The following is a 20,864-nucleotide window of genomic DNA, read 5'->3' on the forward strand; positions in this document are numbered from 1 at the left end:
AGTTGCAAATCCTGGGAACACAAGTCCAGATGGAAAGTCCAAGTGGATATTGGCCCCTCAAGGAGACCTTTCTAGATCAAAAGAGAGATGAGAAGCAACTTCAGACTGAGGAGGAATTTTTATCCTTGCAACCAGATCATCTGCTGTACTAAAAGGTTGAAGCCAGAAGCCACTCTGGAGGCACACAGTTAAACCCCAGGGACAAACACCAGCACGGAGCCCGCAGCCATCAGCTTGGGCTTCGGGTCTCAGGGGCTCCCTGAGCCTTTGTACTCCCCACAGGGAGTGGGAGCTGCCTTGCTGAGGACCCCCAGAAAATTCCTGTGCTGAAGAGCAAACAGGCTGGCAGGAGGCCCTGACTCCAGGTTTAGAGGCTGAGAGCAAATCCAGCCACAGCTGGACAGAGAAAATGAGCTCACATGACTGGCATTCTACTGAGGGCAAATGAGAGGAAGGTTAGAGATTAGAACTTCACTCGGGCAACACCTCCCTCAGGTCATCTAAGAGGTTGTGCAATCCCGTAGCCCTATATATACAGCTCAAATCCAGGCATCGGCGCCTCTCGCTCAGCCTCCAAGGAGTCTCAGGTCTTCTGCTGCACACGGGCCCAGCCATGAGGTTTCTCTACATCTTGGTGCTGATTTTGTCTTTCCTCTTCTCGCAGATCAACCCAGGTAAGATTTGGAATCTTCTGGAAAACCTTGCCAAGGAATGGGGAGCCTAGGAATCACAGAAATGAAGACAGCTGTATCCATGTCATGAAGGGCAGCAGGCAAGAGAAAACCCAGGTTGAGGGTCTGTAGTGGGCAGCTGGAGGCTCTGCAGCTGTCCCTGGGCAGCAGGGGAAGGGGTCCTATGGTCTCAGGGCTACTCAGACACAGGTCCCCACGTCTCCCAGCCCCACCACTGTCCTGGGCATCTAGAGCATGCCTGTGTGGAAGGGATTTCTGCTTCCCTTCACCAGGCTCCTCACGCTGAGGGGCCAGCTTCCTATCCAGAGAGACGCAACTGCCGGGCTCACCTCAGGTCACTGGGTGAGGCTGCCCCAGTGCCCTGCTGCAGGCAAAGTGCCACCACCCCTCCTACCAGGACAGCTCAGCCAGTGCCTGTGACTCACCTACTGTGCAGACAGCAGGAACCACAGGTGACTTTCCTCCTTCCCTAAGAAGGCCAGCCTTCCCCAGGCCACATCTCCCCCGTGAGCAGGGGGCTCTTCCAGGCAGCCAGAAGTTGCTGGCTTCTCTGGGACAATGCCCAATGTCCTTGAGGTGAGAAAGGGGACCCTCAGGAGGAATCAAGGACACAGGATCACCCCTGTCCTGTCACAGTGTTGTGAGCAAGACACACTGCTGAGGTCAGTTCCATTACTTACAAATGGATCCTAGGACAGAGAGAAGTGCTGGGCGCTCTCCGGGAGCCCTGTCCCGCAGGCCAGGCCTTTATTCTAGATAGAAGACCATTAGGGCCAATCAGGCCTTCATTTCCCATCTGAAGCTGGGCATCAACACATTCTAAATGCAGTTCACTGTGCTGCCAGTAGAGACCCTCAGAGAGACACAGAAATCGATTTAGAGAGTGGAAACCTGTTTCCCTTTAAAGACTGGGAAATACCAGAATATACCAGGTCCCGGGAGCACCTGCTGGTTCCACCTTCTCCTTCAGCCAGGGGTGAGGGTGGTTTTACTGATTAACAAGGAGACATTCTTTCTGACATTCCAAACTCAAAACAGTTTAAAGCAGACTTTTTACCAGAAGAGTTTTTATGCTCTTCCCATCTGAATAGGATCATGAGTACCTCATTCAAAGCACAGGGCTGAGCAGGCACAGGGCTGAGCAGGCACAGGGCTGAGCAGGCACAGGGCTGAGGAGGCACAGGGCTGAGCAGGCACAGGGCTGAGCAGCAGGCACAGGGCTGAGCAGGCACAGGGCTGAGGAGGCACAGGGCTGAGCAGGCACAGGGCTGAGCAGGCTCAGGGCTGAGGAGGCACAGGGCTGAGGAGGCACAGGGCTGAGCAGGCACAGGGCTGAGCAGCAGGCACAGGGCTGAGGAGGCACAGGGCTGAGGAGGCACAGGGCTGAGCAGGCACAGGGCTGAGCAGGCACAGGGCTGAGGAGGCACAGGGCTGAGCAGGCACAGGGCTGAGCAGGCTCAGGGCTGAGCAGGCACAGGGCTGAGGAGGCACAGGGCTGAGCAGGCACAGGGCTGAGCAGCAGGCACAGGGCTGAGGAGGCACAGGGCTGAGCAGCAGGCACAGGGCTGAGCAGCAGGCACAGGGCTGAGCAGGCACAGGGGGCAGTCCTGACCTGCTCTGTAACAAGGCAGCTGGCAGCAAGGACCACACAGAGGACGCTCAGGGACTCCCCTGCCAGGCCCCTCTGCACTGGGCCTGGACCACCCAGGACTCCTGTGTGCAGCCTATCAGGAAAGGAGTTCTCAGCTCACCTTCTAGAAGGAGCAAAGAGCAGAGCCACCCCCCTCCAGGCAGGAGCCAGGGAGGATCCGAGGCCCTGGGGGACCCACAGACCCAGCACTGCCTCTAAGGAGCCGCAGCTGTCCCCACAATCCCATTTGGCCACAGGGAAGGACACTGCTTAGGGCTCTGAGCTTTGTCCTCGGGAGGGGTGTGGAGGGGGAGGAAGAGCTGCTCCCCTGTCTGCTCTGCACACTGTCATGCAGGTTCCCCTCCTGTGTCCCTGGGTCACTCTGCAGGCAGCGCTTAACCAGGCTTGGCTTCTCATTGTGGGCACAGGCTTCAGGATTTTACTTTTAAAAAATATATATGATATGGATGTCATATTAAAAATATGCATTTTGTGGTGTAGGATATTTTGGGACCATTTGGTTCACTTTTTGAACCCAGGCACTGTGACGGGTGAAATCAGCTGGCTCACAAGTCCAACATCTCACACTCTGGGGCTTATGTTGCCAGTGCTGTGGTCTTTGCTCCACGCCCACTGTCCCCAGGCCTGTGCTGCCTGCCCAGCTTGGAGTTTGGTGCAGGGACTTAGGTGCCCCACCACAAGGTGCTGATGCTCTGTCTCAAGCCATGGCTCCGCTGAGCTCACACAGTAGATCCTGTTTCTGGAAGAGTCCTTGGAGCTAGCCTGGTGCATCAGGGGCATTTGGGGAAACCAAGGCCCATTGACCCCACGGGTGCAGAAGTCCAAGACTTGTGTCCACTTTAACACTGCTCCTCTCTACCAGAAAGAGACAGCCTTGCCCACTTTCACCTCCTGCCAATGGTATTTCCGTGAACACAGCATGAGATCAGGATGACAAGACTCCCAGCCAGGCTTTGGAAATCAAGAGAGCTTGAGGCTTGCCGGGCTGACGGAGCCAGACTTAGCCCACAAGAACCGTGTACAGGCACTGCCCTGGGAGTGGGGAAGAGCAAGGAAAGCACAGGCCCTCCAGGTCGGCACCCTCCATTCTGGAAGCACAGGAGGCATGGAAAAGCAATCATATGTGTAGTTTTCCTATCGTAAATGCACTTTGGAAGTCCGCTGAGCACAGTGGTCAGAAAACACAGAACCAGGAGCTGAGCTGGTCCCCTGGTATCAGCAAAGGCTTGTTTGAGGAGGCTGAGATGAGGAGGAGTAATAGAAGCAATTTTGCTGAGCGTGCTGTTTAAAATTTTAATTCTCTTTCAACATTTAGGAACCAAGACCTGTGACATGACCCTTAGACTGTTATCTGCTCTCTATACACAAATCCGGGGCCATATTTCTTCCTGACAACAGTGAGCTGCAGCTGAACAGGGGCTGCAGGTCCAGAGAGCACCCCCATGTCCCCCAGACCCACCATGCCCTGTGGCCTTCCTGCCTGCTCGATACCAGCAGTGATCTGCCTGGCTGGATGGAGCACTAGGAAGGTCAGAGGGCAGGGGGTGGAAAGAACAGGTGCAGAAGCCCCAGAGAGACCACCAGTGGACTCAGCCCTGTAGTGCCCCGTGGGGACAAGCCACCAGCCCCCAACTGGGGGGAAAGAACGTGGTCTATGCCCCATGCCTGGTGGTCAGCAGCTCAAGGGCTCGAACCCAGGCTACTAGCCTCCAAGGGACCCCTCAGGGTCTCTGCAGGTTCCAGGTACACTGCGTGCTGAGAGGGACCCATGAGGTAGGGACAGGAATCCCAGGAGCAAGTCCTGAGATGGCCTGGGGACAGGCCCAGTGAGGCCTCTGAGGCTGGCTGGACCCCAAAGGGCTCCGCTGGGAAAGAGCATTTTAGAGATGGTTGTCTGGAAGCTGACTGGTGATCTGGAGTGACCAGAGGCCAACGGAGGCAAGCTAGAGAGGGGACAGGCTGGCTGTAGGACCTCTGTCATCACTGCGTCTCTCCCTCACGACTTCTTCCAAGGCCACAGCTGTTGGCCCTTTCCCCACCTCCTCCTGCCTTTGCCTGCAGGCTCCGCGCTCCCCCTGCTGCCTTGGGTACATTTCCTACCTTTAAATAAGGCAGAGGCAATACCCCCAGGCCTCAGCCTTCGGCTCCCGTCTCCACCCTTCCCTGCCTGCACTTGACAGTCTCCTCCCAGAACCTCCACCGCCTACCCCTTCTCCCTCTCCCATTTCTGGAAACTATTCTGGGAATCCTCCTGCTGAGGCCTAGGCATCCCATCTAGAAAACACAAGCCAGTCTTATGGCTTCCCACAGGGGCCCTGTGTCCCCAGGACAGGCCAAGGTAAGGGCCTGCGCAGCCACAGGCACTGCAAAGCCACCAGCCAGGACAGAGCCATGGAAGGCACTTTATAGCTGGGGAAAGCTACTCCAGGAACATCATCTCGCTTCATGTCCCAGATCCTCTGCCACATGGGGCCTGCTCTCATGCCTGTTCATAGATCTTTGCAAGCCAACCCTCAGAGAGGTGTACTTTCCAGTAACCAGCCAGCAAAGGACCTGGACTCCCAACTCTACATTCTCTCCAGGGCTTCCCATAGACCTCTGCATGAGTCACAAGCTCACTGACCTCTCTCAAGAGCAGTCTAGATAGGAAGGCATTGAAGCTTCCACAAGTCAGAAGGTGTTGCCCATGATTGACAGATGCCTTGGGTTCTTGTTGTGGGGTCTTCCTCTGCTACCTGAGTTCAGAAGTGGGCTATCTTTGGAACTTTGTGAGTTGTTTGTAGGAGTGTTAGATGAATTTATCCCCAGATAGCCTAAAAATTTTCTGAGAAATGAACTCCAATCCTCTTGGGCCACCCCTGTCTCTGCCTACACCCCACCCCTAAGTGCCCTCAGCCTTTATTTTAATACCCCAATGGGAGGAGCCCACTTGCTCCTGGGCCCTTCCAAGTATACCCACCACTGCTCAGGGGGCTGCTGTGAAGGAGATCCACTGTACCCTGACCTGGGAAAGGGCTTCGGCTACCTTACACGCCCAGAGTTCTGAGAAGCTAATTCTAGCCTATGCCTGGTTGGATTTCTGGTCCACTGCCCATGTATTCATCCCCAGAGGTGTGAAATTTGTGGCCACTGTTGGGAAAATCTAGATTGTATACCCACATCAAGGTGTGCACTTCCATGTCCCAAATTGGCTGCTCCCCTGTGCCTCTCAGTCCTGAGTGCTGAGCAGGGTGGAATCTTACTAGCTGTTTGCTGCAGTCCCAGGTGAGAGAGAAGGGTGGGGTTTGAGGCTCCCTTTCCCCAAATACTTGTCCTTTTGCAATTCATTCCACCCCAGCTGGATGGTTTTTGTGTCAATGATTGTCAAACTGTGTCTTTAACATTGTCCCACGTGCTGTCATTGAGCTGCAGTTGCATCATACAATCTTAGAACCCCTCGCAAGGGACCTTGGGTGGGTGGAAAACAAACCACCCAGGACCAGAGGTCCCAGCACAGGCACGTGAGCAGCCCTCTGCCATTCTCACCTTCTCCCCCTCGCTGTCTCTCAGTCTCCCAAAACCTGCTTAAGAAATTGTGCTTTTCTGGTTCTTTAACACTGAGACAGACCACAGATCCCCCCTGTGTTGACGATCTCCTTCACGGCAGCCTGCTGAGCAGTCTTCCTCGGCCACCAGCATGGGCCCGGCCAGGGCCTGTGGGGCCTCAGGGCCAGAGAGGGCTGGTGCAGTCTTCCTTACGCCATTCTCTGCCTGCTGAAGCCCTGACACCTGGCCTCGGTGGGCTCACTGCCACACCCCTTCTCCTCTCCGTTTCGGACCGTTTCCTCTCTGTAACCTCTCTGGCTCTTCATTCAACCAGAGAGGCTGCAGAACAGCCGCTGCTCCTGGGCAGGGCGGCTGGCTCTCCCCCTGCAGCTGCAGCCACCTGCTGTGTGGAAGGACTCCCTCTCAGCACAGCTGGAACTGGACAGGCTGCCCTCGCACCCTCCACCCACACTCCTCCTCCTCCTCCTTCTTACTCACCAGGGAGTCTTCTCCTCTGTTTCTTGGCAGCCCAGAGGCTAACGAGAACACGTCAGCTTGTCCTTCTCCATCCAGCTTGGTGGGGACCAGGACAAGAAGAGCCCCCAGTGCAGAGGGGCAGTGAGGTATCCCAGGTGTCCCCAGGGTCATTGGACAGAAGTGGGCCCGTGGGTGAGGACAGAGGGACCCCAGGCCTCCCGGCACAGGAGGTCCCCAGCTCAGGGACGTAGAAATGACCTCTTCAGATCACCTCCTTTACTGGCTTCTTTTTAAATTGTAAAAGTCCATGAATCAGGGTAGTCAGCACAATGAACACCACACAGTAGGCTGCACCACCACCAGCTGCCCCCCAGAGGCCCTCCCCCGGCCTTCCCAGTCACAGCCCCCCCCCCCCGCCTTCCCAGTCACAGCCCCCCCCCCCAGGGTCACCATGAATGAACTTGGTGGTAGCAGCTCTTTGCGTCCTGTGCCTTTACCCCTTGCATACTCAGCTGAACAGCTTGGTCTCCGCCTGCGTTCCTAGGGGACCGCGAGCCTTCATGGCTGTTTCTAGGTGCTGGGGGGTGGCCTTGCTGCACCATAGGATATAGTATATTCAATTTTAATAGAAATACCCAACTCTTTTCTAAAAATTTCCGCACTCATTTACATTCCCAAGATTCATGAATGGGAATTCGTGCTACTCCATAGTCTTGTTGCACTAGATAATGTTCATTCAAATTTTAGCCTCTGGTGAGTTCAGTGCCATGACTTCATTTCCCTGATAAATAGTGAACTCAGAATTTTGCATGTAGTTAGTGGTCCTTGGGCATCTTTTTGGATATGCTGTTAACCTTTTGCCCATATTTCCTAACAGATTGTCTGTCTTTGCTTATTGATTTGTACTAGCTCTTTATATGTTCTACATACAAAACCCTTTGTCAGTTATGTGCAGCATTGGAAATTTCCTCAGCCTTCTCCCTTGGTTATTGGCTCTCTTCATAAGTACTTTTCTTAAGAGGTTTTAATTGGTATTTCAATGTGGTTAGAAGTTCAAATCTTTTCCTTTGGGGTGTGTGCCCCTTGTTTCTTCACCTTGAAACATGAAGATAGTTTCCAGTATTAAAGCTTATTATATTTCCTTTCACATTTAGGCTATGGTCTGTCTGGTAATGTGCGTTCTTGTTGGGTTTTTTTTTTTTTGCCTTTTTAAAAATCAGTTTTATTGAGGTATGATTGAATTATAATAAAATGAATTAATTTTAAGTGTACAGTACAATGATTATTAAAAAATGTGTACAGTTTTGTGATCATAACCATAATCATGACATAAAACATTTCCCTCATTCAAAAACTTTCTTTGTGCCCTTTTACAGTTGGTCTCTCTCTGGCAGTGGTTTTTAGAGTGTGTCTCTGTGTGTGCGAGCATCTGTAGGGAGTGTGCGTGTCTGTGTCTTCTGTAGGTGACTGTGTCTGTGAGTGTGTGTCCCTGCGTATATCAGGGTGTGTATGTCGCTGTGTAAGGTCAAGCTGTTCCTTGCAGCATGGACACTCAGTTCCCAGAACTGAGGACTCCCCTCTGCTCTGCTGGGCCACTGTTGCTCCACGTGCACTCTCCTTACTCCCACGGGTCTCTTTCCACCTCTCATTCTGTTCCACTTCTCCATGTGCCTATCCCTTCTCAGGAGCACCCTATCTTAATTAGAGCAGCTCCATAATTAGTACAAATCCAGTAAAACCAGTTTTGCCACCTCCTCCTCCAGCCTGGGTCTTGGCCACTCTTGGCCCTTGGAATTTCTAAATAGATTTTCCAATCAGCTTGTCAAGTTTCACTGACAGGACAGGGATTCTTATGGTGCTGGGTTCAAACTGAAGATTCACTTGTAGAGAATTAATGTATTTTAAGTCTTCTGCAAATGCTTGAAATGGCATTTCCAGTTTTTAGGTATTCTTTAATTGATTTCAAATAGTCATCTTTTTTTTTTTTTTTTTTTTTGGAAAGAAGTGTTACACATGTTTTCTTAGATCTGTAACTGAGCACTGGATGTGTTAGGCTACTCCAACGGGTGCATTTCTTCAAAATTCACATTTGTTGTCGGTTGCTAATAAAATTTAAATTCGTTATTTTTCTTTCTTTTTTTGGATATTGAACTTGCTACTCTGGTTCACTTAATTCCTTCTGAGCAGCATATCATCATAGTATCTGTCCATAGCAACAATTTTATTTCTTCCTCCCCAACCCTTATACCTTTGGTATTTTGTGTGTGTGTGTGTGTGTGTGTGTGTGTGTGTGTGTGTGTGTGTGTGCCTTTTCTTAACTTCCTCCCCTGCATAGGTCCTCAAAAATGCTGTCAAATGGCAACAGCGATCTTATTTATCCTGATCTTATTGCCAGTGTCTAAAGGAAAGATTTTAATATCCGATTCTGAAGAGTACTGTTAAAGTTCCCTTGAGTTCCTAAACTTGTTAATAAGTTTTATCATAAATCAGTGTTGAATTTCTTCAAGTGTTTTCTTGGCATATATTAAAATGGTATGATTTTTTTCTTTTATCACTAACAACATTGAGAAATTTTCAATATTTAATTAATTCCTGTGTTTTTTTAAGTAAACTGAAATTGGTTTTGTTGAGTATAGTCATACTTGATTTAGAATATTTGCCTCTGTGTTGATCAAGGAGGTTTGGCTATAATTCTTTGTACATTTTTATACCGATCTTGTTAGACACATTTTTATGACAATGTTGACTTCAAAACATGAATTGCAAGTATTCTCTCTTTTTCTGATCTGGTAAACAGTCTGTCCTTTGGACAATCCTATTGCTTCAAAGAATTTGCTGATTTTGGAAGGAGATGGGTTACTGAAGATTGAACCCAGGGATGCTTTACCCCTGAGCTACATTCCCAGCCCTTATTATTTATTTTTAATTTTGAGACAGTTTCACTAAGTGGCTTAGGTCCTCACTAAGTTGCAGAGGCTGGCCTCTAACTTGCAATCCTCCTACCTCACCCTGCCAAGTCTCCTGGGATTATAGGTGTGCACCACTCTACCCAGAAAATGTGCTGATAGCTATGACTTGAATATGAGGTGTCGCCCATCCTGTGTTAATGCAGTTATGTTCAGAGGTGAAATGATTGGACTGTGAGAGCTACAACCTAATCAGTCCATCCAGGTTTGAATGGCCTGGGTGGTAACGTAGGCAGCTGGGGCTTGGCGGGAGGAGGCAGGTTGCGGGATTGGGGGGGCATGCTCTGGAAGGGTGCCTCTTCCGTGGGGCTCCTCCCCTCTTCCTGCTTCCCAGCTGCTATGGATGGAGCAGGGCTCCTCCACCACACCTTCCACCATGATGGACTAAGCTTCTGGAACTGTGAGCCAAGCAAGCCCTTTCCTTTTATGTAGTTCTTATTCACTATCATGGACACAGTGACAAAAATGTGACACAGATGAAGATAACATGACTAGGATTTTATTCATGGACTCAACATCTTTAAAATCATGAGATTATCTTGTGTTTATTTTAGTAAATTGTGTTTTTCTAAGTGTTGCCTTATTTCAAATAAGTTTCCAAGTTTATGGCTATAAATTCATAATAGTCTTTTTTTAAGTGTATGTAGTAGGTGATGCCCCTACTTCCACTGTCTTACCCAGAATATTGACCTAGGAAGTCCTTAGTTCTCTTACACTAGCAGGAGCATGCGCCGTGGCCTGTGTACATGTGTCCTGGGTGCCTCGACTGTCCTTGGGCTCTCATTGGAAGCCAAAGGCCTTCAGAAGCACTTCCATGTTCCAAACCCCTGGTCCCAGTCAAGCATGGTGTCTTCTCTAGGAAAGCATGGCATCTGCTGGGGATACCACTTGTGACAGTAAGATCTGGCACAAGGAATGTCACGAGTAGAGCTCGTCAGTCCAGGTGCAGGATGAGAAGTGCCTGACTGTTCATGCAGGTTCTAGGAGAAACTCCTCCAAGTGCGGCCTCTAAACCAGCAGCTTCAGGATCACCTGGCAGCTTGCTGGAAATGCAAGTTCTCAGTCCCAATCCAGAGCGCAGGGGATGTTATGCTTTTACAAACCTTCCAGGAGATTTGCATCCACAATAAAACTAGGAATCCAGTGACCCAGCTGTTCTCAATTCTTGTCCGCACATTAGATTTAACTGAGTTTTATGTTGATGCAAATATATGGAGCCCATCCCAGAACACATTTTTAAGAGGCTCTCAGCTGATTCTGACTCCCAGTCTCCCCGGGGCTGCCATGCTAACAGCACAGCTCCCGGGGAACAGAACAGAGGAACAAAGCCACTTCGCTCCTAGTGGCCAAGACACACCCCAGCTGCTCTGTTCTCACTCCAGGCCTTGAATTGAGGAAGTCGCTGATGCTGATGAGCACAGGCAGACGAGAATGCCCTGGACTAGGAGGCTGACGCTGGGCAATGGGGAAAGAGCGTGAAAGGTGAAGGGCGAAGATGGGCGGCCTTCGGAAGCCATGGTTAGACTTGGCTGCGAAGGCAGGAGGACAGCCCTGGAGGGCAGGTCCTGGAGGGCAGTTCCCTCAGGATGAAACCCACTTCCCAGGGAGGGCCACGGGCCTCTGGAGCACACTGTCTCCTAGGTGCCAGGGCCTGGGCACAGTCTGCTGGGCTGCCCTCACAGAGCCCACACACTAGGCCCTTCAGCAACTGAAAGGCGTCCGCTGGCACTTCTGGGGGCGGGTGGTCTAGACCCAGGTGGCAGCAGGTGGGGCTCAGAGATGGCACCTCTGCCTGTCCTCCCCTGCTTTCCTCTGTGTGTGTCTCTGCCTGACCTCTCTGAGGACCAGGCCTCTCATCCTGGATCCTGGCCCATCCCATGGACCTCGTTTAACCTTGACCACCTCCGGGGAGTCCCCAAGTCCACGTCCAGTCGCTTTCTGAGGTTTCAGGAGTCAGGCAACAACAGGAGTCATCCTGTATCACCCACTAAAGGAGGCTGGCCAAACACTGGCCCAAGGTTAGTGTCGGAGGGTAGCCCTGAGTGACGTCCTTCTCTATTGGAAACACAGGGGTCTAGGTCAGGGTTCCTTCTAGTTAGGAGACTCCAAGATACCAGCTGTAGGGCATAATAAACTCCATCTGGGAAACCTGAGAAATTTACAGAGTAACCGTAATTTTAGCCTGACAGTAAAGGATGCTCATTTTCCACAGAAACGGTCTTTGAAAAGAGGAGAATGGGGATTTAAGTCAAAGTAATCAGTGTAACTGAAGTCAGAGTGATGTTTTCATAGGGTGACAATGACTTTAGCATTGACAATAGAGGATGTGAGTTTGTGGTCAGTGAAGTGGACCATAGCACTCAATTTGCAGAATATGCCCCTTAAGGTCTTGGCAGAAGAAAGCCCCTCTGCAAGGTTCATCTTTGATGGGTTACTCCCCACCTGTCTAGTTTCACGAATAGTCCCAAAGACCTATTATGTGCCATCTTCAATCATGTGCTTTTGCAGAGTGACCTGTCCTGCCTTCATCAAATGTTCTATAGTCATTGTGATCACAAGCCAAGAGTCTAAGTGTGTCTGTTCCCTCTTTTCAGGTGCTGGTCTCCTCACAGGTCTCGGCCACAGATCAGACCACTACATGTGCGTCAGGAATGGAGGATTCTGTCTCTACTCGTCCTGCCCTGTGGATACCAAAATTACTGGCACCTGTTACCATGGACGCGCAAAATGCTGTAGCTGAACTGAGAGTGACTTGGAGAAAGATCATAGAAGCCAAAGGAATTATTTCTGATCATTGTTTCAATAAAGAAAATTTTTTTCCTTGACACATATCTTCTTTATACCAAATAAATCTTATTGCTCAATGGAAGAATTTAAGAAAATGTGGGGTTAGGCTGACAGCCTGGGAACGAGAGACACGCCAGTCCAGAAAGAACACCTCTTCAGAGGAACAAAGGCCAGGGCTAGACAATGTCACTTTCAGCTGATCGTGTTGCCACACAGATGAGGGAGGCAGAGAGCCCAGGAGAGGTCAGCAGTACACGTGGCAAGGAGAGGCAGCTCCAGGCCTCCTGGGGCCAGGAGAGGCTGACCTCGAATTCCAGTGTTCTGGTCAACAGTGCAGTGAGATGGCCCATCTCCAGAGCCAAGGCTGCAGCCTCTGCTCCCCACACTGCTGGCAGCGGGGTGAGGGACCCCAGCAGTGCAGCCCTCCTTTGTGACCACGAAAGCCGTCCCAGAGTTTCATCCTCAGGCCTCATACCTGTGTCCTAAGGACTCACACATCTGCATTTCAGGCCAGCCTCGCCCCTAGTCCTTTAGACACCAACAGGGAAGGAGAGCAGCTCCCCTTCCTTTCTCCACAAACTTCTTAATGCTCTGAATGATTCACATTAGGCTGTCATCTCCTTCGTCTATCACAAATTCTTCCACTTGATCCATTTCAGGATCAATGAAAATCACCCCTGATAAAATTATCTGCTTCCCCCTTCCCAGCAACAGTCTTCTGTGCATCACCCCTCTTCCACCAGGGAGCCTCACAGAGCAGCATGCTGGCTTCTGGGGATGACAAGGACTGGGCTTGGGAGTTCTTGGTGACAAACATAAGACGTGTTAATGACACACATCTAGGCACTTCCTCAACTTGAAGCCCAGAAACAATCCAGGAACATTGTACTTTCACCTCAGATCTCAGGTGGCAGAAGTAGGCACCACAACAATTAGGCCACTTCCCCTGGGTCTTGTGGTGGCCTTCAGTGCCTGATCAGACCTACCACCTCCACACTGCTGCCATTGCAGATGAACAACCCTTGAAGTCCAACTTCATGGCCCAGTGGGTCAGGTAACAGCCAGTTCATGAGGGACAGCTAAGGACACATGGGAACATGGTGGGCCATGGTCCAGGGAGAAAGATGAGCAGTGTAATTTTCAGTAGTGTCCTGAGGTCCTTCCTCAGGCAGACCTGACCACCCCTTCACTCAAAGCATTCTCCATCTCAAATGTGGCTTAAGTCAGGTAATTGATGGAAGGACCTCAGCCTTCTGTTTAATTGATTCAACTTGGACTTTTCATATGACTTAGAAATTTTCTACTTATTCAAGTGTCAACATAAAAAAAAATGAGACAGAGAGAGAGAGAGAGAGAGAGAGAGAGAGAGAGAGAGAGAGAGACCCCCAAAAACACTATAATGGCAAGGTGCATGCCAGAGCACACTGTGGGCATATTCAAGGTGGTGGAGGCCAGGGAATGTTTATTAAGACAAATGTAAGAGGATTACACCAGATATTGGAAGCAATAACTCTTGTTAACAATGATTTATAACAAGTTTGGCATCCATCCAAGGCTGAGCAGACAGCACCTGGGCAGATGTCCTGGTAGAAATGCCTTTTATGTCAGGTTGTGGTGGTCTCTGTGCCTCTTCTGGTTTTGGCAAAGACTGTCTTTAACAGATGCAAACTAGAAAAGCTTTAGAAAGTTGTCAGCAAAGCTGAATGGGCAATTCTAGTCAGAGCTCAAAAGACTAGAATGTCAATAGGACAATGGACAGTAAAGACTGGGATCATAAGGTTTTAGAAGATAAGGAGGACTCTATTAGAAATTGGACCAGAGGCCATTCATGCTATATTCTGGGGGGGAAAAATCTACATTTTTCTCATATCCTGACACTTTCTGTGAGACCAAATTTAAAGGCAATGGACTAATGAATCTGCCAGAGGAAATTTTGAATCAGCTCAGCATTTAGGCAGTGGCATGTACGTAGTTAGTTGCTTTTAGTCAACTGTATTGTGATAATCAGGAACAGAAAGCAGAGCAGAAAGATTTTTAAAAACTTGCAGTTTGGCCATAAAAAAGAAAGTAAAACTGAGGCTAAGGAAGTTGTGATTGCTAAAAGACTTACAGCCACTATGAAAATGCTAAATACTTTACCTAGAAACAACAGGAAAAATTGGCTTGAGGATATCTCAGGAATTGGCAAGACCACAGCCATGCTTGCATGCCAGGGAGAGAAAGCTGAGCATTAGGAAGTTTTTTCACATCAGCCACCCATGCTCAGCCACCCAGGTATTCAGAGGCTAGGGTTCTAGGAGGCTTGGCTACTGCTCAAGATGTTGGTAGACCTTGGTATCAACCGTATGGTGGTGGTTCTGTAGGAATGCAGATGCATTAGTTGTGTATTGGATACTTCCACTGAAATTTCAAAGGAAAGCCTGCAAGGCCAGGTAAATTGTAGCAGAGCTGGAGTCCCTGCGGATTATCCATGTGAGGGCGTTGCATGAACATGTGAGGAGAAAGCCAAAGCAGCTGTGGAGATCCCCAAGATTAAGGTGCCATAATGAGGGATGTTAGCCAAGGAAAACTGAAGAGCAACAAGCCGAGAGAGAAGCCAGGTGGGCTTCAGCCAGCAAGGCCAGAGGGCTGGAGGAAAACAAGCCCTTGGGAAAGAACAGCATAATGTCATGTGCTCCTATATCGGAGGTGGAGCTACAAAACTTGTCTTCCCAGCTGGATTTCAGTCTTGCTTTGGTCTTTCTTTCTGTACCTCTATTTTGCCCTTGTGGAATGGAATTGTTCACTCTGTATCATTAAATATTGGATACATGCAACTCGATTTTGATCTTTACTCTCACACCTAAGAGCATGCCTTGAGTCTCAGATGAGATTTTAAACTTTAAACTTTGGGGAAATTCTGGAAGAATCAAGACCATGGGGACTCTTGAAAATGGACTAACTTTATTTTGCATTTTGAGGTTTGCATGCACTTTTGGGGGCCAGGGGTAAAATGTTACAATTTAGATATGAGATGTTCTCCAAAAGTTCATGTGTGAAATAATGCCAAAAATTTCAGTGCTGCAGTCTGGCTGGGCACAAAATCACGAGCCACTCAAGCAGGAACAAACTTTATTTTTGAAACTGCCACCAATGCCCCTTACACGCCCGTGCCCGGGAAGATTGCCGATCCACACACGTGCGCAGTGTTCTCCCGGAACCCCAGAGCAAGTTCCTCCCCTGGAATTCCCTCCTACTACACATCCCCAACCAATGGGAACTCTCCAGGAGTCCCATAGCAGGCCAAGGTGGACAGCAGGGGTCTAATATCCATTTGAATGCAGATCTTAACATAATCATCTCAATGGCTAGCTGGCATCACCTTTCAACCAAAAATGCCATGCATCATATTACTTGGCTGTGGCTCTTAGCATTTCAGAGATAAAATGGTTAGGTTATAAGAAGTCTGACCTAATCAGTGGGTTAATCCACTGGTATGGATTAACTGGGTGGTAACTCTAAGCAGGTAGGAGTGTGACTAGAGGAAGTAGGTCAGTAGGGGTGTGACATTGGGGATATATTTTGTCCCTGGTAAGCAGAATGCGCTCGCTCTTGCGCTCTCTCTCTCTCTTTCTCTCTTTCTCCCTCCCTCCCTCCATCCCTCCCCCACCCCTCTCTCCTTCCTGGTTGCCATGTCCTGAGCTGCTTTCCTCCGCCACATTCTTCCAACTTCATGCCCAAAGCATCTGTACACTAAGACTTCTGAAATCATAAGCCAAAATAAACTTTTCCTCCTCTGTGTTGTTCTTGCCAGGTCTTTAGGTTGCAGTGTCAAAAAAAAAGCTGAGTAAAGCACTTCCCACCTCTTTTACTCTTTGAACCTTCGCTATGGTCTGCCAATGCTACAGGTCACCATGAGTAGGGCTCTTCTTTATCTCGACTCTCTGTCCATCACCATATGGACCTGACCTGCTAACCTAGGGCCCAATTATTCCCATTGCATTTAGGTTCCAGAATTTAGTGGAGAGAATTCCCGTCATAAAGTCCTGACCCAAACAAAAGATATCATATTGATCCTCGACGGTACCGCGCTTCCTTCAAAAATTCATTTCTCCAAGTCATGGTAAGAGGAATGACCTGTGGACCGTCCCAGTGAAGTGAGCAGAGTGCACAGAGAAGGGTAGGTGCTGGAGAGGGACAAACACTGTCCCAGGCCAGTCACACAAAGCTTTTGATGGCCTCCCTCCCTTAATTATCTCATTTGAATATTAGACACACTGGGAATTCAATTCATATTTAATCCACCTTCACAAGATGTATTTCCAGGTTTAGTTGGCAACCATCTCATCCCCTTATCTCCTACCACATATGTGGTGAACTCCAAATGGGCTAACGTTTGAAATGTAAAACTTAAAACCATGAGATAGCTGGAAGAAAATCTATACCACATTGGTCTCCACAATGATTAACTAGATGTGAACTCAAAAGCAAAGACCAAAATTTAAAAACTCCAAAATTGGATAATACCAAAAAAAAATAAACTTGTGCACAGCAAAGGAAATACTAAACTAAAGAGAAAACCCAAGGTCTAGGGAAAAATATTTGTAAATCATACATCTATGAGGGGTTGAGAACCAAAAAGATAAAAGGAACAACAACTTAATACAAAAAAAAAAAAATAACACAGTGAAAATGGGCAAAGGACCCAAACAGATACTCCCAAAAGAAGACACGCAAATGGATGAGAGTTCTATAATAAAATGCTCAAACTCACTAACCACTGGGAAGATTCAAGTTATAAAGTGCAATGAGATATCACGTCATAGTTGTTAGAATGGCTATAATCCAAAAACTGAAAGATCGTCAGTGTCTGAGAGGACGTTAAAAAAATGGAATTTTGTGCAATGTGGTGGGAACATACATTAATACAGCTATTACAGAAAACCACGTGTTTTACAAAGGCTTCACAAAAGGCCAGAGAGCAATGCCACAAATGTGGCAGTGGTCCCCCTCCTGGGTGTGTGTGTGTGTGTGTGTGTGTGTGTGTGTGTGTATGAACTGAAATCAGTACACCAATAACATTTCTCCACTCAAATGTTCATTACTGCATTGTTCACAAAATGAGAATATGGTCTCAATCTAAATGTGCCCCAGAGGATGAATGAATAAAGAAAACATGGCCAATGCACAATGAGAGCACATTAAGCCATAAAAGAGGAATGAAGACCACTATCCACGATGACATACAGGAAAACAGAGGAAACCATGTTACGTGAAATAAGCCTGGCACAGAGAGACAACAACTGAATGATCTCACTATTATACAGAAGGTCAAAAGAGCCAAAAGAGCATAAAAGACAGTTACTAGGGCTCAGGAGGAGAGCAGGGATGAGAACTTGCTTGCTGAAAGGACTACATCACTTCAGTTAGGAAGAGTCACTCCTGAGATCTGCGGCACAGCAGGGTGACATGAGTAACAACAAGGTACATTTCAAACTGACGAACAGTTAATCTGAGAGGTTCACTCCAATTAAAAACTTAAGAAGGTCAAGTCTTAATCAACACAGATTGAAACCCTGTACTAGATTGTTGCTCTGTGCCTCAGAGATGTACACAAGGATGAGCTGTGCAAGAAAAATAGTACTTCTAATTTATAAAAAGAGCCCTCAGCTTGTGGCAGCTGGGGAGAACAATCCCTCTCAGGGCAGACACTGGGGCTCTCAGCCACTGAAGCAGCTCAGAGCTGGGAGCAGACTGACCCTGAGCACCCTCTTCCTCCATAATCACCCTCTCTGATGCCAGTATCAGCTCCTCAGGGTTCTCCAGAGCACCAGAAGGTCCACGCACAGGAAGGGAGACCCTTCTTTCAGGGGACTGCTCCACAGCTGGGGGGCTGCTGACTGAACCCTGCAGGGAGGGGCCCTGGCAGGCTGCAGCACAGGAGAGGACTGCAGCGTGAGTCAGAGGCCAGCCAGCTGGAGAACTCCTCCTCTCTTCCAGGAGGTCAGTTCCCCTCCCTCAGGGCCATCAGCCGATGGCATGAGGCCCGTCCACACTATGCGGGTCATCAGCTGGGCTCAGCAGGCAACACTGAGAACGGGATCTCCTACAGGCTTTCTCTTCTACCTAAGATGATGTTTGCACCTTGTCAATGGTAGGACCAGAGCAGCTCTCTGGCTGTGGGGAGAGGGCCCCTCCAGGGCCAGCCAGAGCTTGGAGGAACCACAGGGTGCCTCCAGGAGCATGCCTGACATGCACACTGCCTGGCCCACACCCCAGGAGACAGCACTGCTCTGCCTTAGACAGGCCAGGGCCAGGAGACAGGCATCCAGGGGCCGCCACAGAGCCCAACACACACCACTTATCCAAACCAGCCCGGCCCATGTGTGCCCCAGTGCACAGCCCTTGACTGTGAAGCCCCAGCACGGCCTCTGGCCCCAACACCATGGTGCTGTCTTCTGCCTCCCCGTCTCAGGCCTTCCCCAGTGGGCTGTGTGGCCGGTGGGCCCTCCTGACCCTGCCACCTGTGGGGATACTGAACCTCGCTCTCCTGACACTCTCCTGGGTCCTCTTGCCCACAACACCTGACTGACCTTCACAGAAAACAACACATAACAATGGGAATCTCATCCAAAACACACTCTCAGAAACATCCAGAACAACACATGATAAAATCTGGACACCAGGACCCAGCCAGGCACACAATAAAGGAGCCCTGAGAGCATCTTCAGTGCATCTGACAGGCACAGCCTGCTGGCAGCGTCCACTCCCCACGTCTTAAACAGAACTTAGCTCACCAGCACGGCGTGCCCATGTCAAAGTTCCCAGGGGCTTCTCCCTGGCAAAGAAAAGCTCTTCAGGGAAAGCGACCCTGCAGCAGAGCAGTGAGGAAGCACGGCCTGCCTCCTACAGCACAGCTTGCTCTCCATCCTGGACAGTATGCACACACCAGGATCCAGAGGACCCCAAGGGAGCAGCAAGGGAGATGCCAGTTCACAAGCCAACCCGCCTCTGGGGCGCTGTGTACAGAGGACAGCAATAAAATGCTCTGTGGAGAGTTTAGGAGGAAGAACAAAGCCTTAGACATTTAAGAGTTATTTTCAAAATAAATATTTTAATATAAAACCAGAGAATTGATTTTGTGCAAAGAGACCTATGTTGGAAATTATGAGATAAAAGGAGATGTACATGGATAAACACTCAAGAAATTGTCTCATTAAATAAATTACAGAAAGAGAGGACAGTGAGATTTCAGGTGAAAGAATGATTAATTAAATAGGAAAAAATTTTCCCCAGAGATAAGCAAAGAGCCCATCCAATGACAAGTATGTATTTCAAAGAAAAAAAGCCTAACATCTAGGCACATTTTGACAGACTTTCAAAAAACACTAAAAAGGGAAGACCCTACCTTTCCAAAAGGGAAAGAAAACATCTGGTCTCCTGCATGAAGTGTGCATTACTTGTGTAAAATAATACAGAGAGAGAAATATACATTTTGAAAGCACAAGACATTTTTAATGAGATCAAACCATCTGAAAGTATTGTGATATTGTCACTTCTCAGATAAATTTTTAAAAAACTGTATGAATGCTTTGGTCTGAGGATGGCAACTGCCCTGCAGGTCTCTGGGAGAATGCCTCCTTCTTAGGAGATAGAGGCTGAACTCTTCAGGGCAGAAGCGCCAAAATGCTCACAACAATAAAAGCAAAAAGAGGTCACAAAGAGACTCCAGGATCTATGGGAGATATGCAAACTCCCTTTGCATTGGTTTGCAATAGGTCTGAAATTTAAAAAAAAAAAAAAACAGCAAAATATAATAATGACAGGCCATAAGACTTTGTATAAGAAAACTTCAGATGAAATCAAAAGATGACATTAAAGTCCTGTTCGTGGTGAACTGGAACTCTCTCTACAACTCCAGGACCTATCCTTCTCTAAGGTGTGGATTCCTGAGCCTTGGCCCATCAGAAGGGACTAGCAGCCCAGTAACAATGAGCACCCCTTGTGCTCACCTATGGTGGCTAAATGAGATTTCCCACTGGAAACAGGCAGGATGACTTAGAGTCAGCAGATCTAGGTCAGAGCAGAAGATGAACAAGAAGACCCTGGGTATTTCCTTCTGCTAGCAATAAAGGAAGCCATCCCAGACTGATGGATCACATCAAAAGAACACCAGCTCCACACTGAAGAGGGCCCCATGGGGAAGGGGTTTGCAAAGAAGAGTATCCTCACTGAGTGACACAGTGTGTAAAACTTATGGTTCCATTATGATTCTTACAAGTAGCACCGCTTATACTCGACCTGGTGAAGACACTCGCCTGACACTTTGGAAATGGGAAAATGGGAGGAAGACACAAACAACACACAACACACTATTGGAACAGATTTGCTTAACACACTCCTTTTTCAACTGTTCACCTGTTTTCCCCACACGCTGCTCCACCCTTTGTCTGAATGTCGCACTCGGGCTACAGGTTCTGAGCCCCTGATTCCAGCTACACTTTGTGTTCCCACAGTGCACTCGGTGCTTGTTTTCCTCCACCACCATCCTCCAACTAAGGCACGGTCCTGCATCCAGCCCAATCAGCCTGGAGAAGCAGGAAGTGCCCCCTCTCTCCCCAGCCAGCCCCACCTGGCCTCAGGGTGAGGAACCACAGAAATCAAGGGGATGCCCAGCAACCTTAAGAGTCCTGGATGGGATTCTGGAACTGCTGGCAGACGCTACTGCAGACCAGGCCTGTCTGAGGAAACTCAGCCAGGACTGGGATCCTGGTGGGAGGGGTCCCA

General features: G+C 49.0%; 1 protein-coding gene across 1 annotated transcript; it reads left to right on the forward strand.

The window, feature by feature from the left end:
- The first annotated feature begins 613 nt into the window (after positions 1 to 613).
- On the forward strand, positions 614 to 12,051 carry Defb1 (defensin beta 1). Its single transcript, XM_026380544.1, has 2 exons — positions 614 to 674; positions 11,906 to 12,051. The coding sequence occupies exons 1-2, from the start codon at positions 614 to 616 to the stop codon at positions 12,049 to 12,051; spliced, it is 207 nt and encodes a 68-aa protein (XP_026236329.1).
- Positions 12,052 to 20,864: the final 8,813 nt, after the last annotated feature.

Source organism: Urocitellus parryii, chromosome 14 (genome assembly GCF_045843805.1).
Source record: "Urocitellus parryii isolate mUroPar1 chromosome 14, mUroPar1.hap1, whole genome shotgun sequence".
Lineage (NCBI taxonomy): Eukaryota > Metazoa > Chordata > Mammalia > Rodentia > Sciuridae > Urocitellus > Urocitellus parryii.

What these genes read in the sequence shown, in the direction of transcription:
- Defb1 (XM_026380544.1), top strand. Translation starts at nt 614, where the DNA reads ATGAGGTTTCTCTACATCTTGGTGCTGATTTTGTCTTTCCTCTTCTCG. An exon ending in CTTCTCGCAGATCAACCCAG is followed by an intron (nt 675 to 11,905) that starts GTAAGATTTGGA and finishes CCCTCTTTTCAG; the next exon opens with GTGCTGGTCTCCTCACAGGT.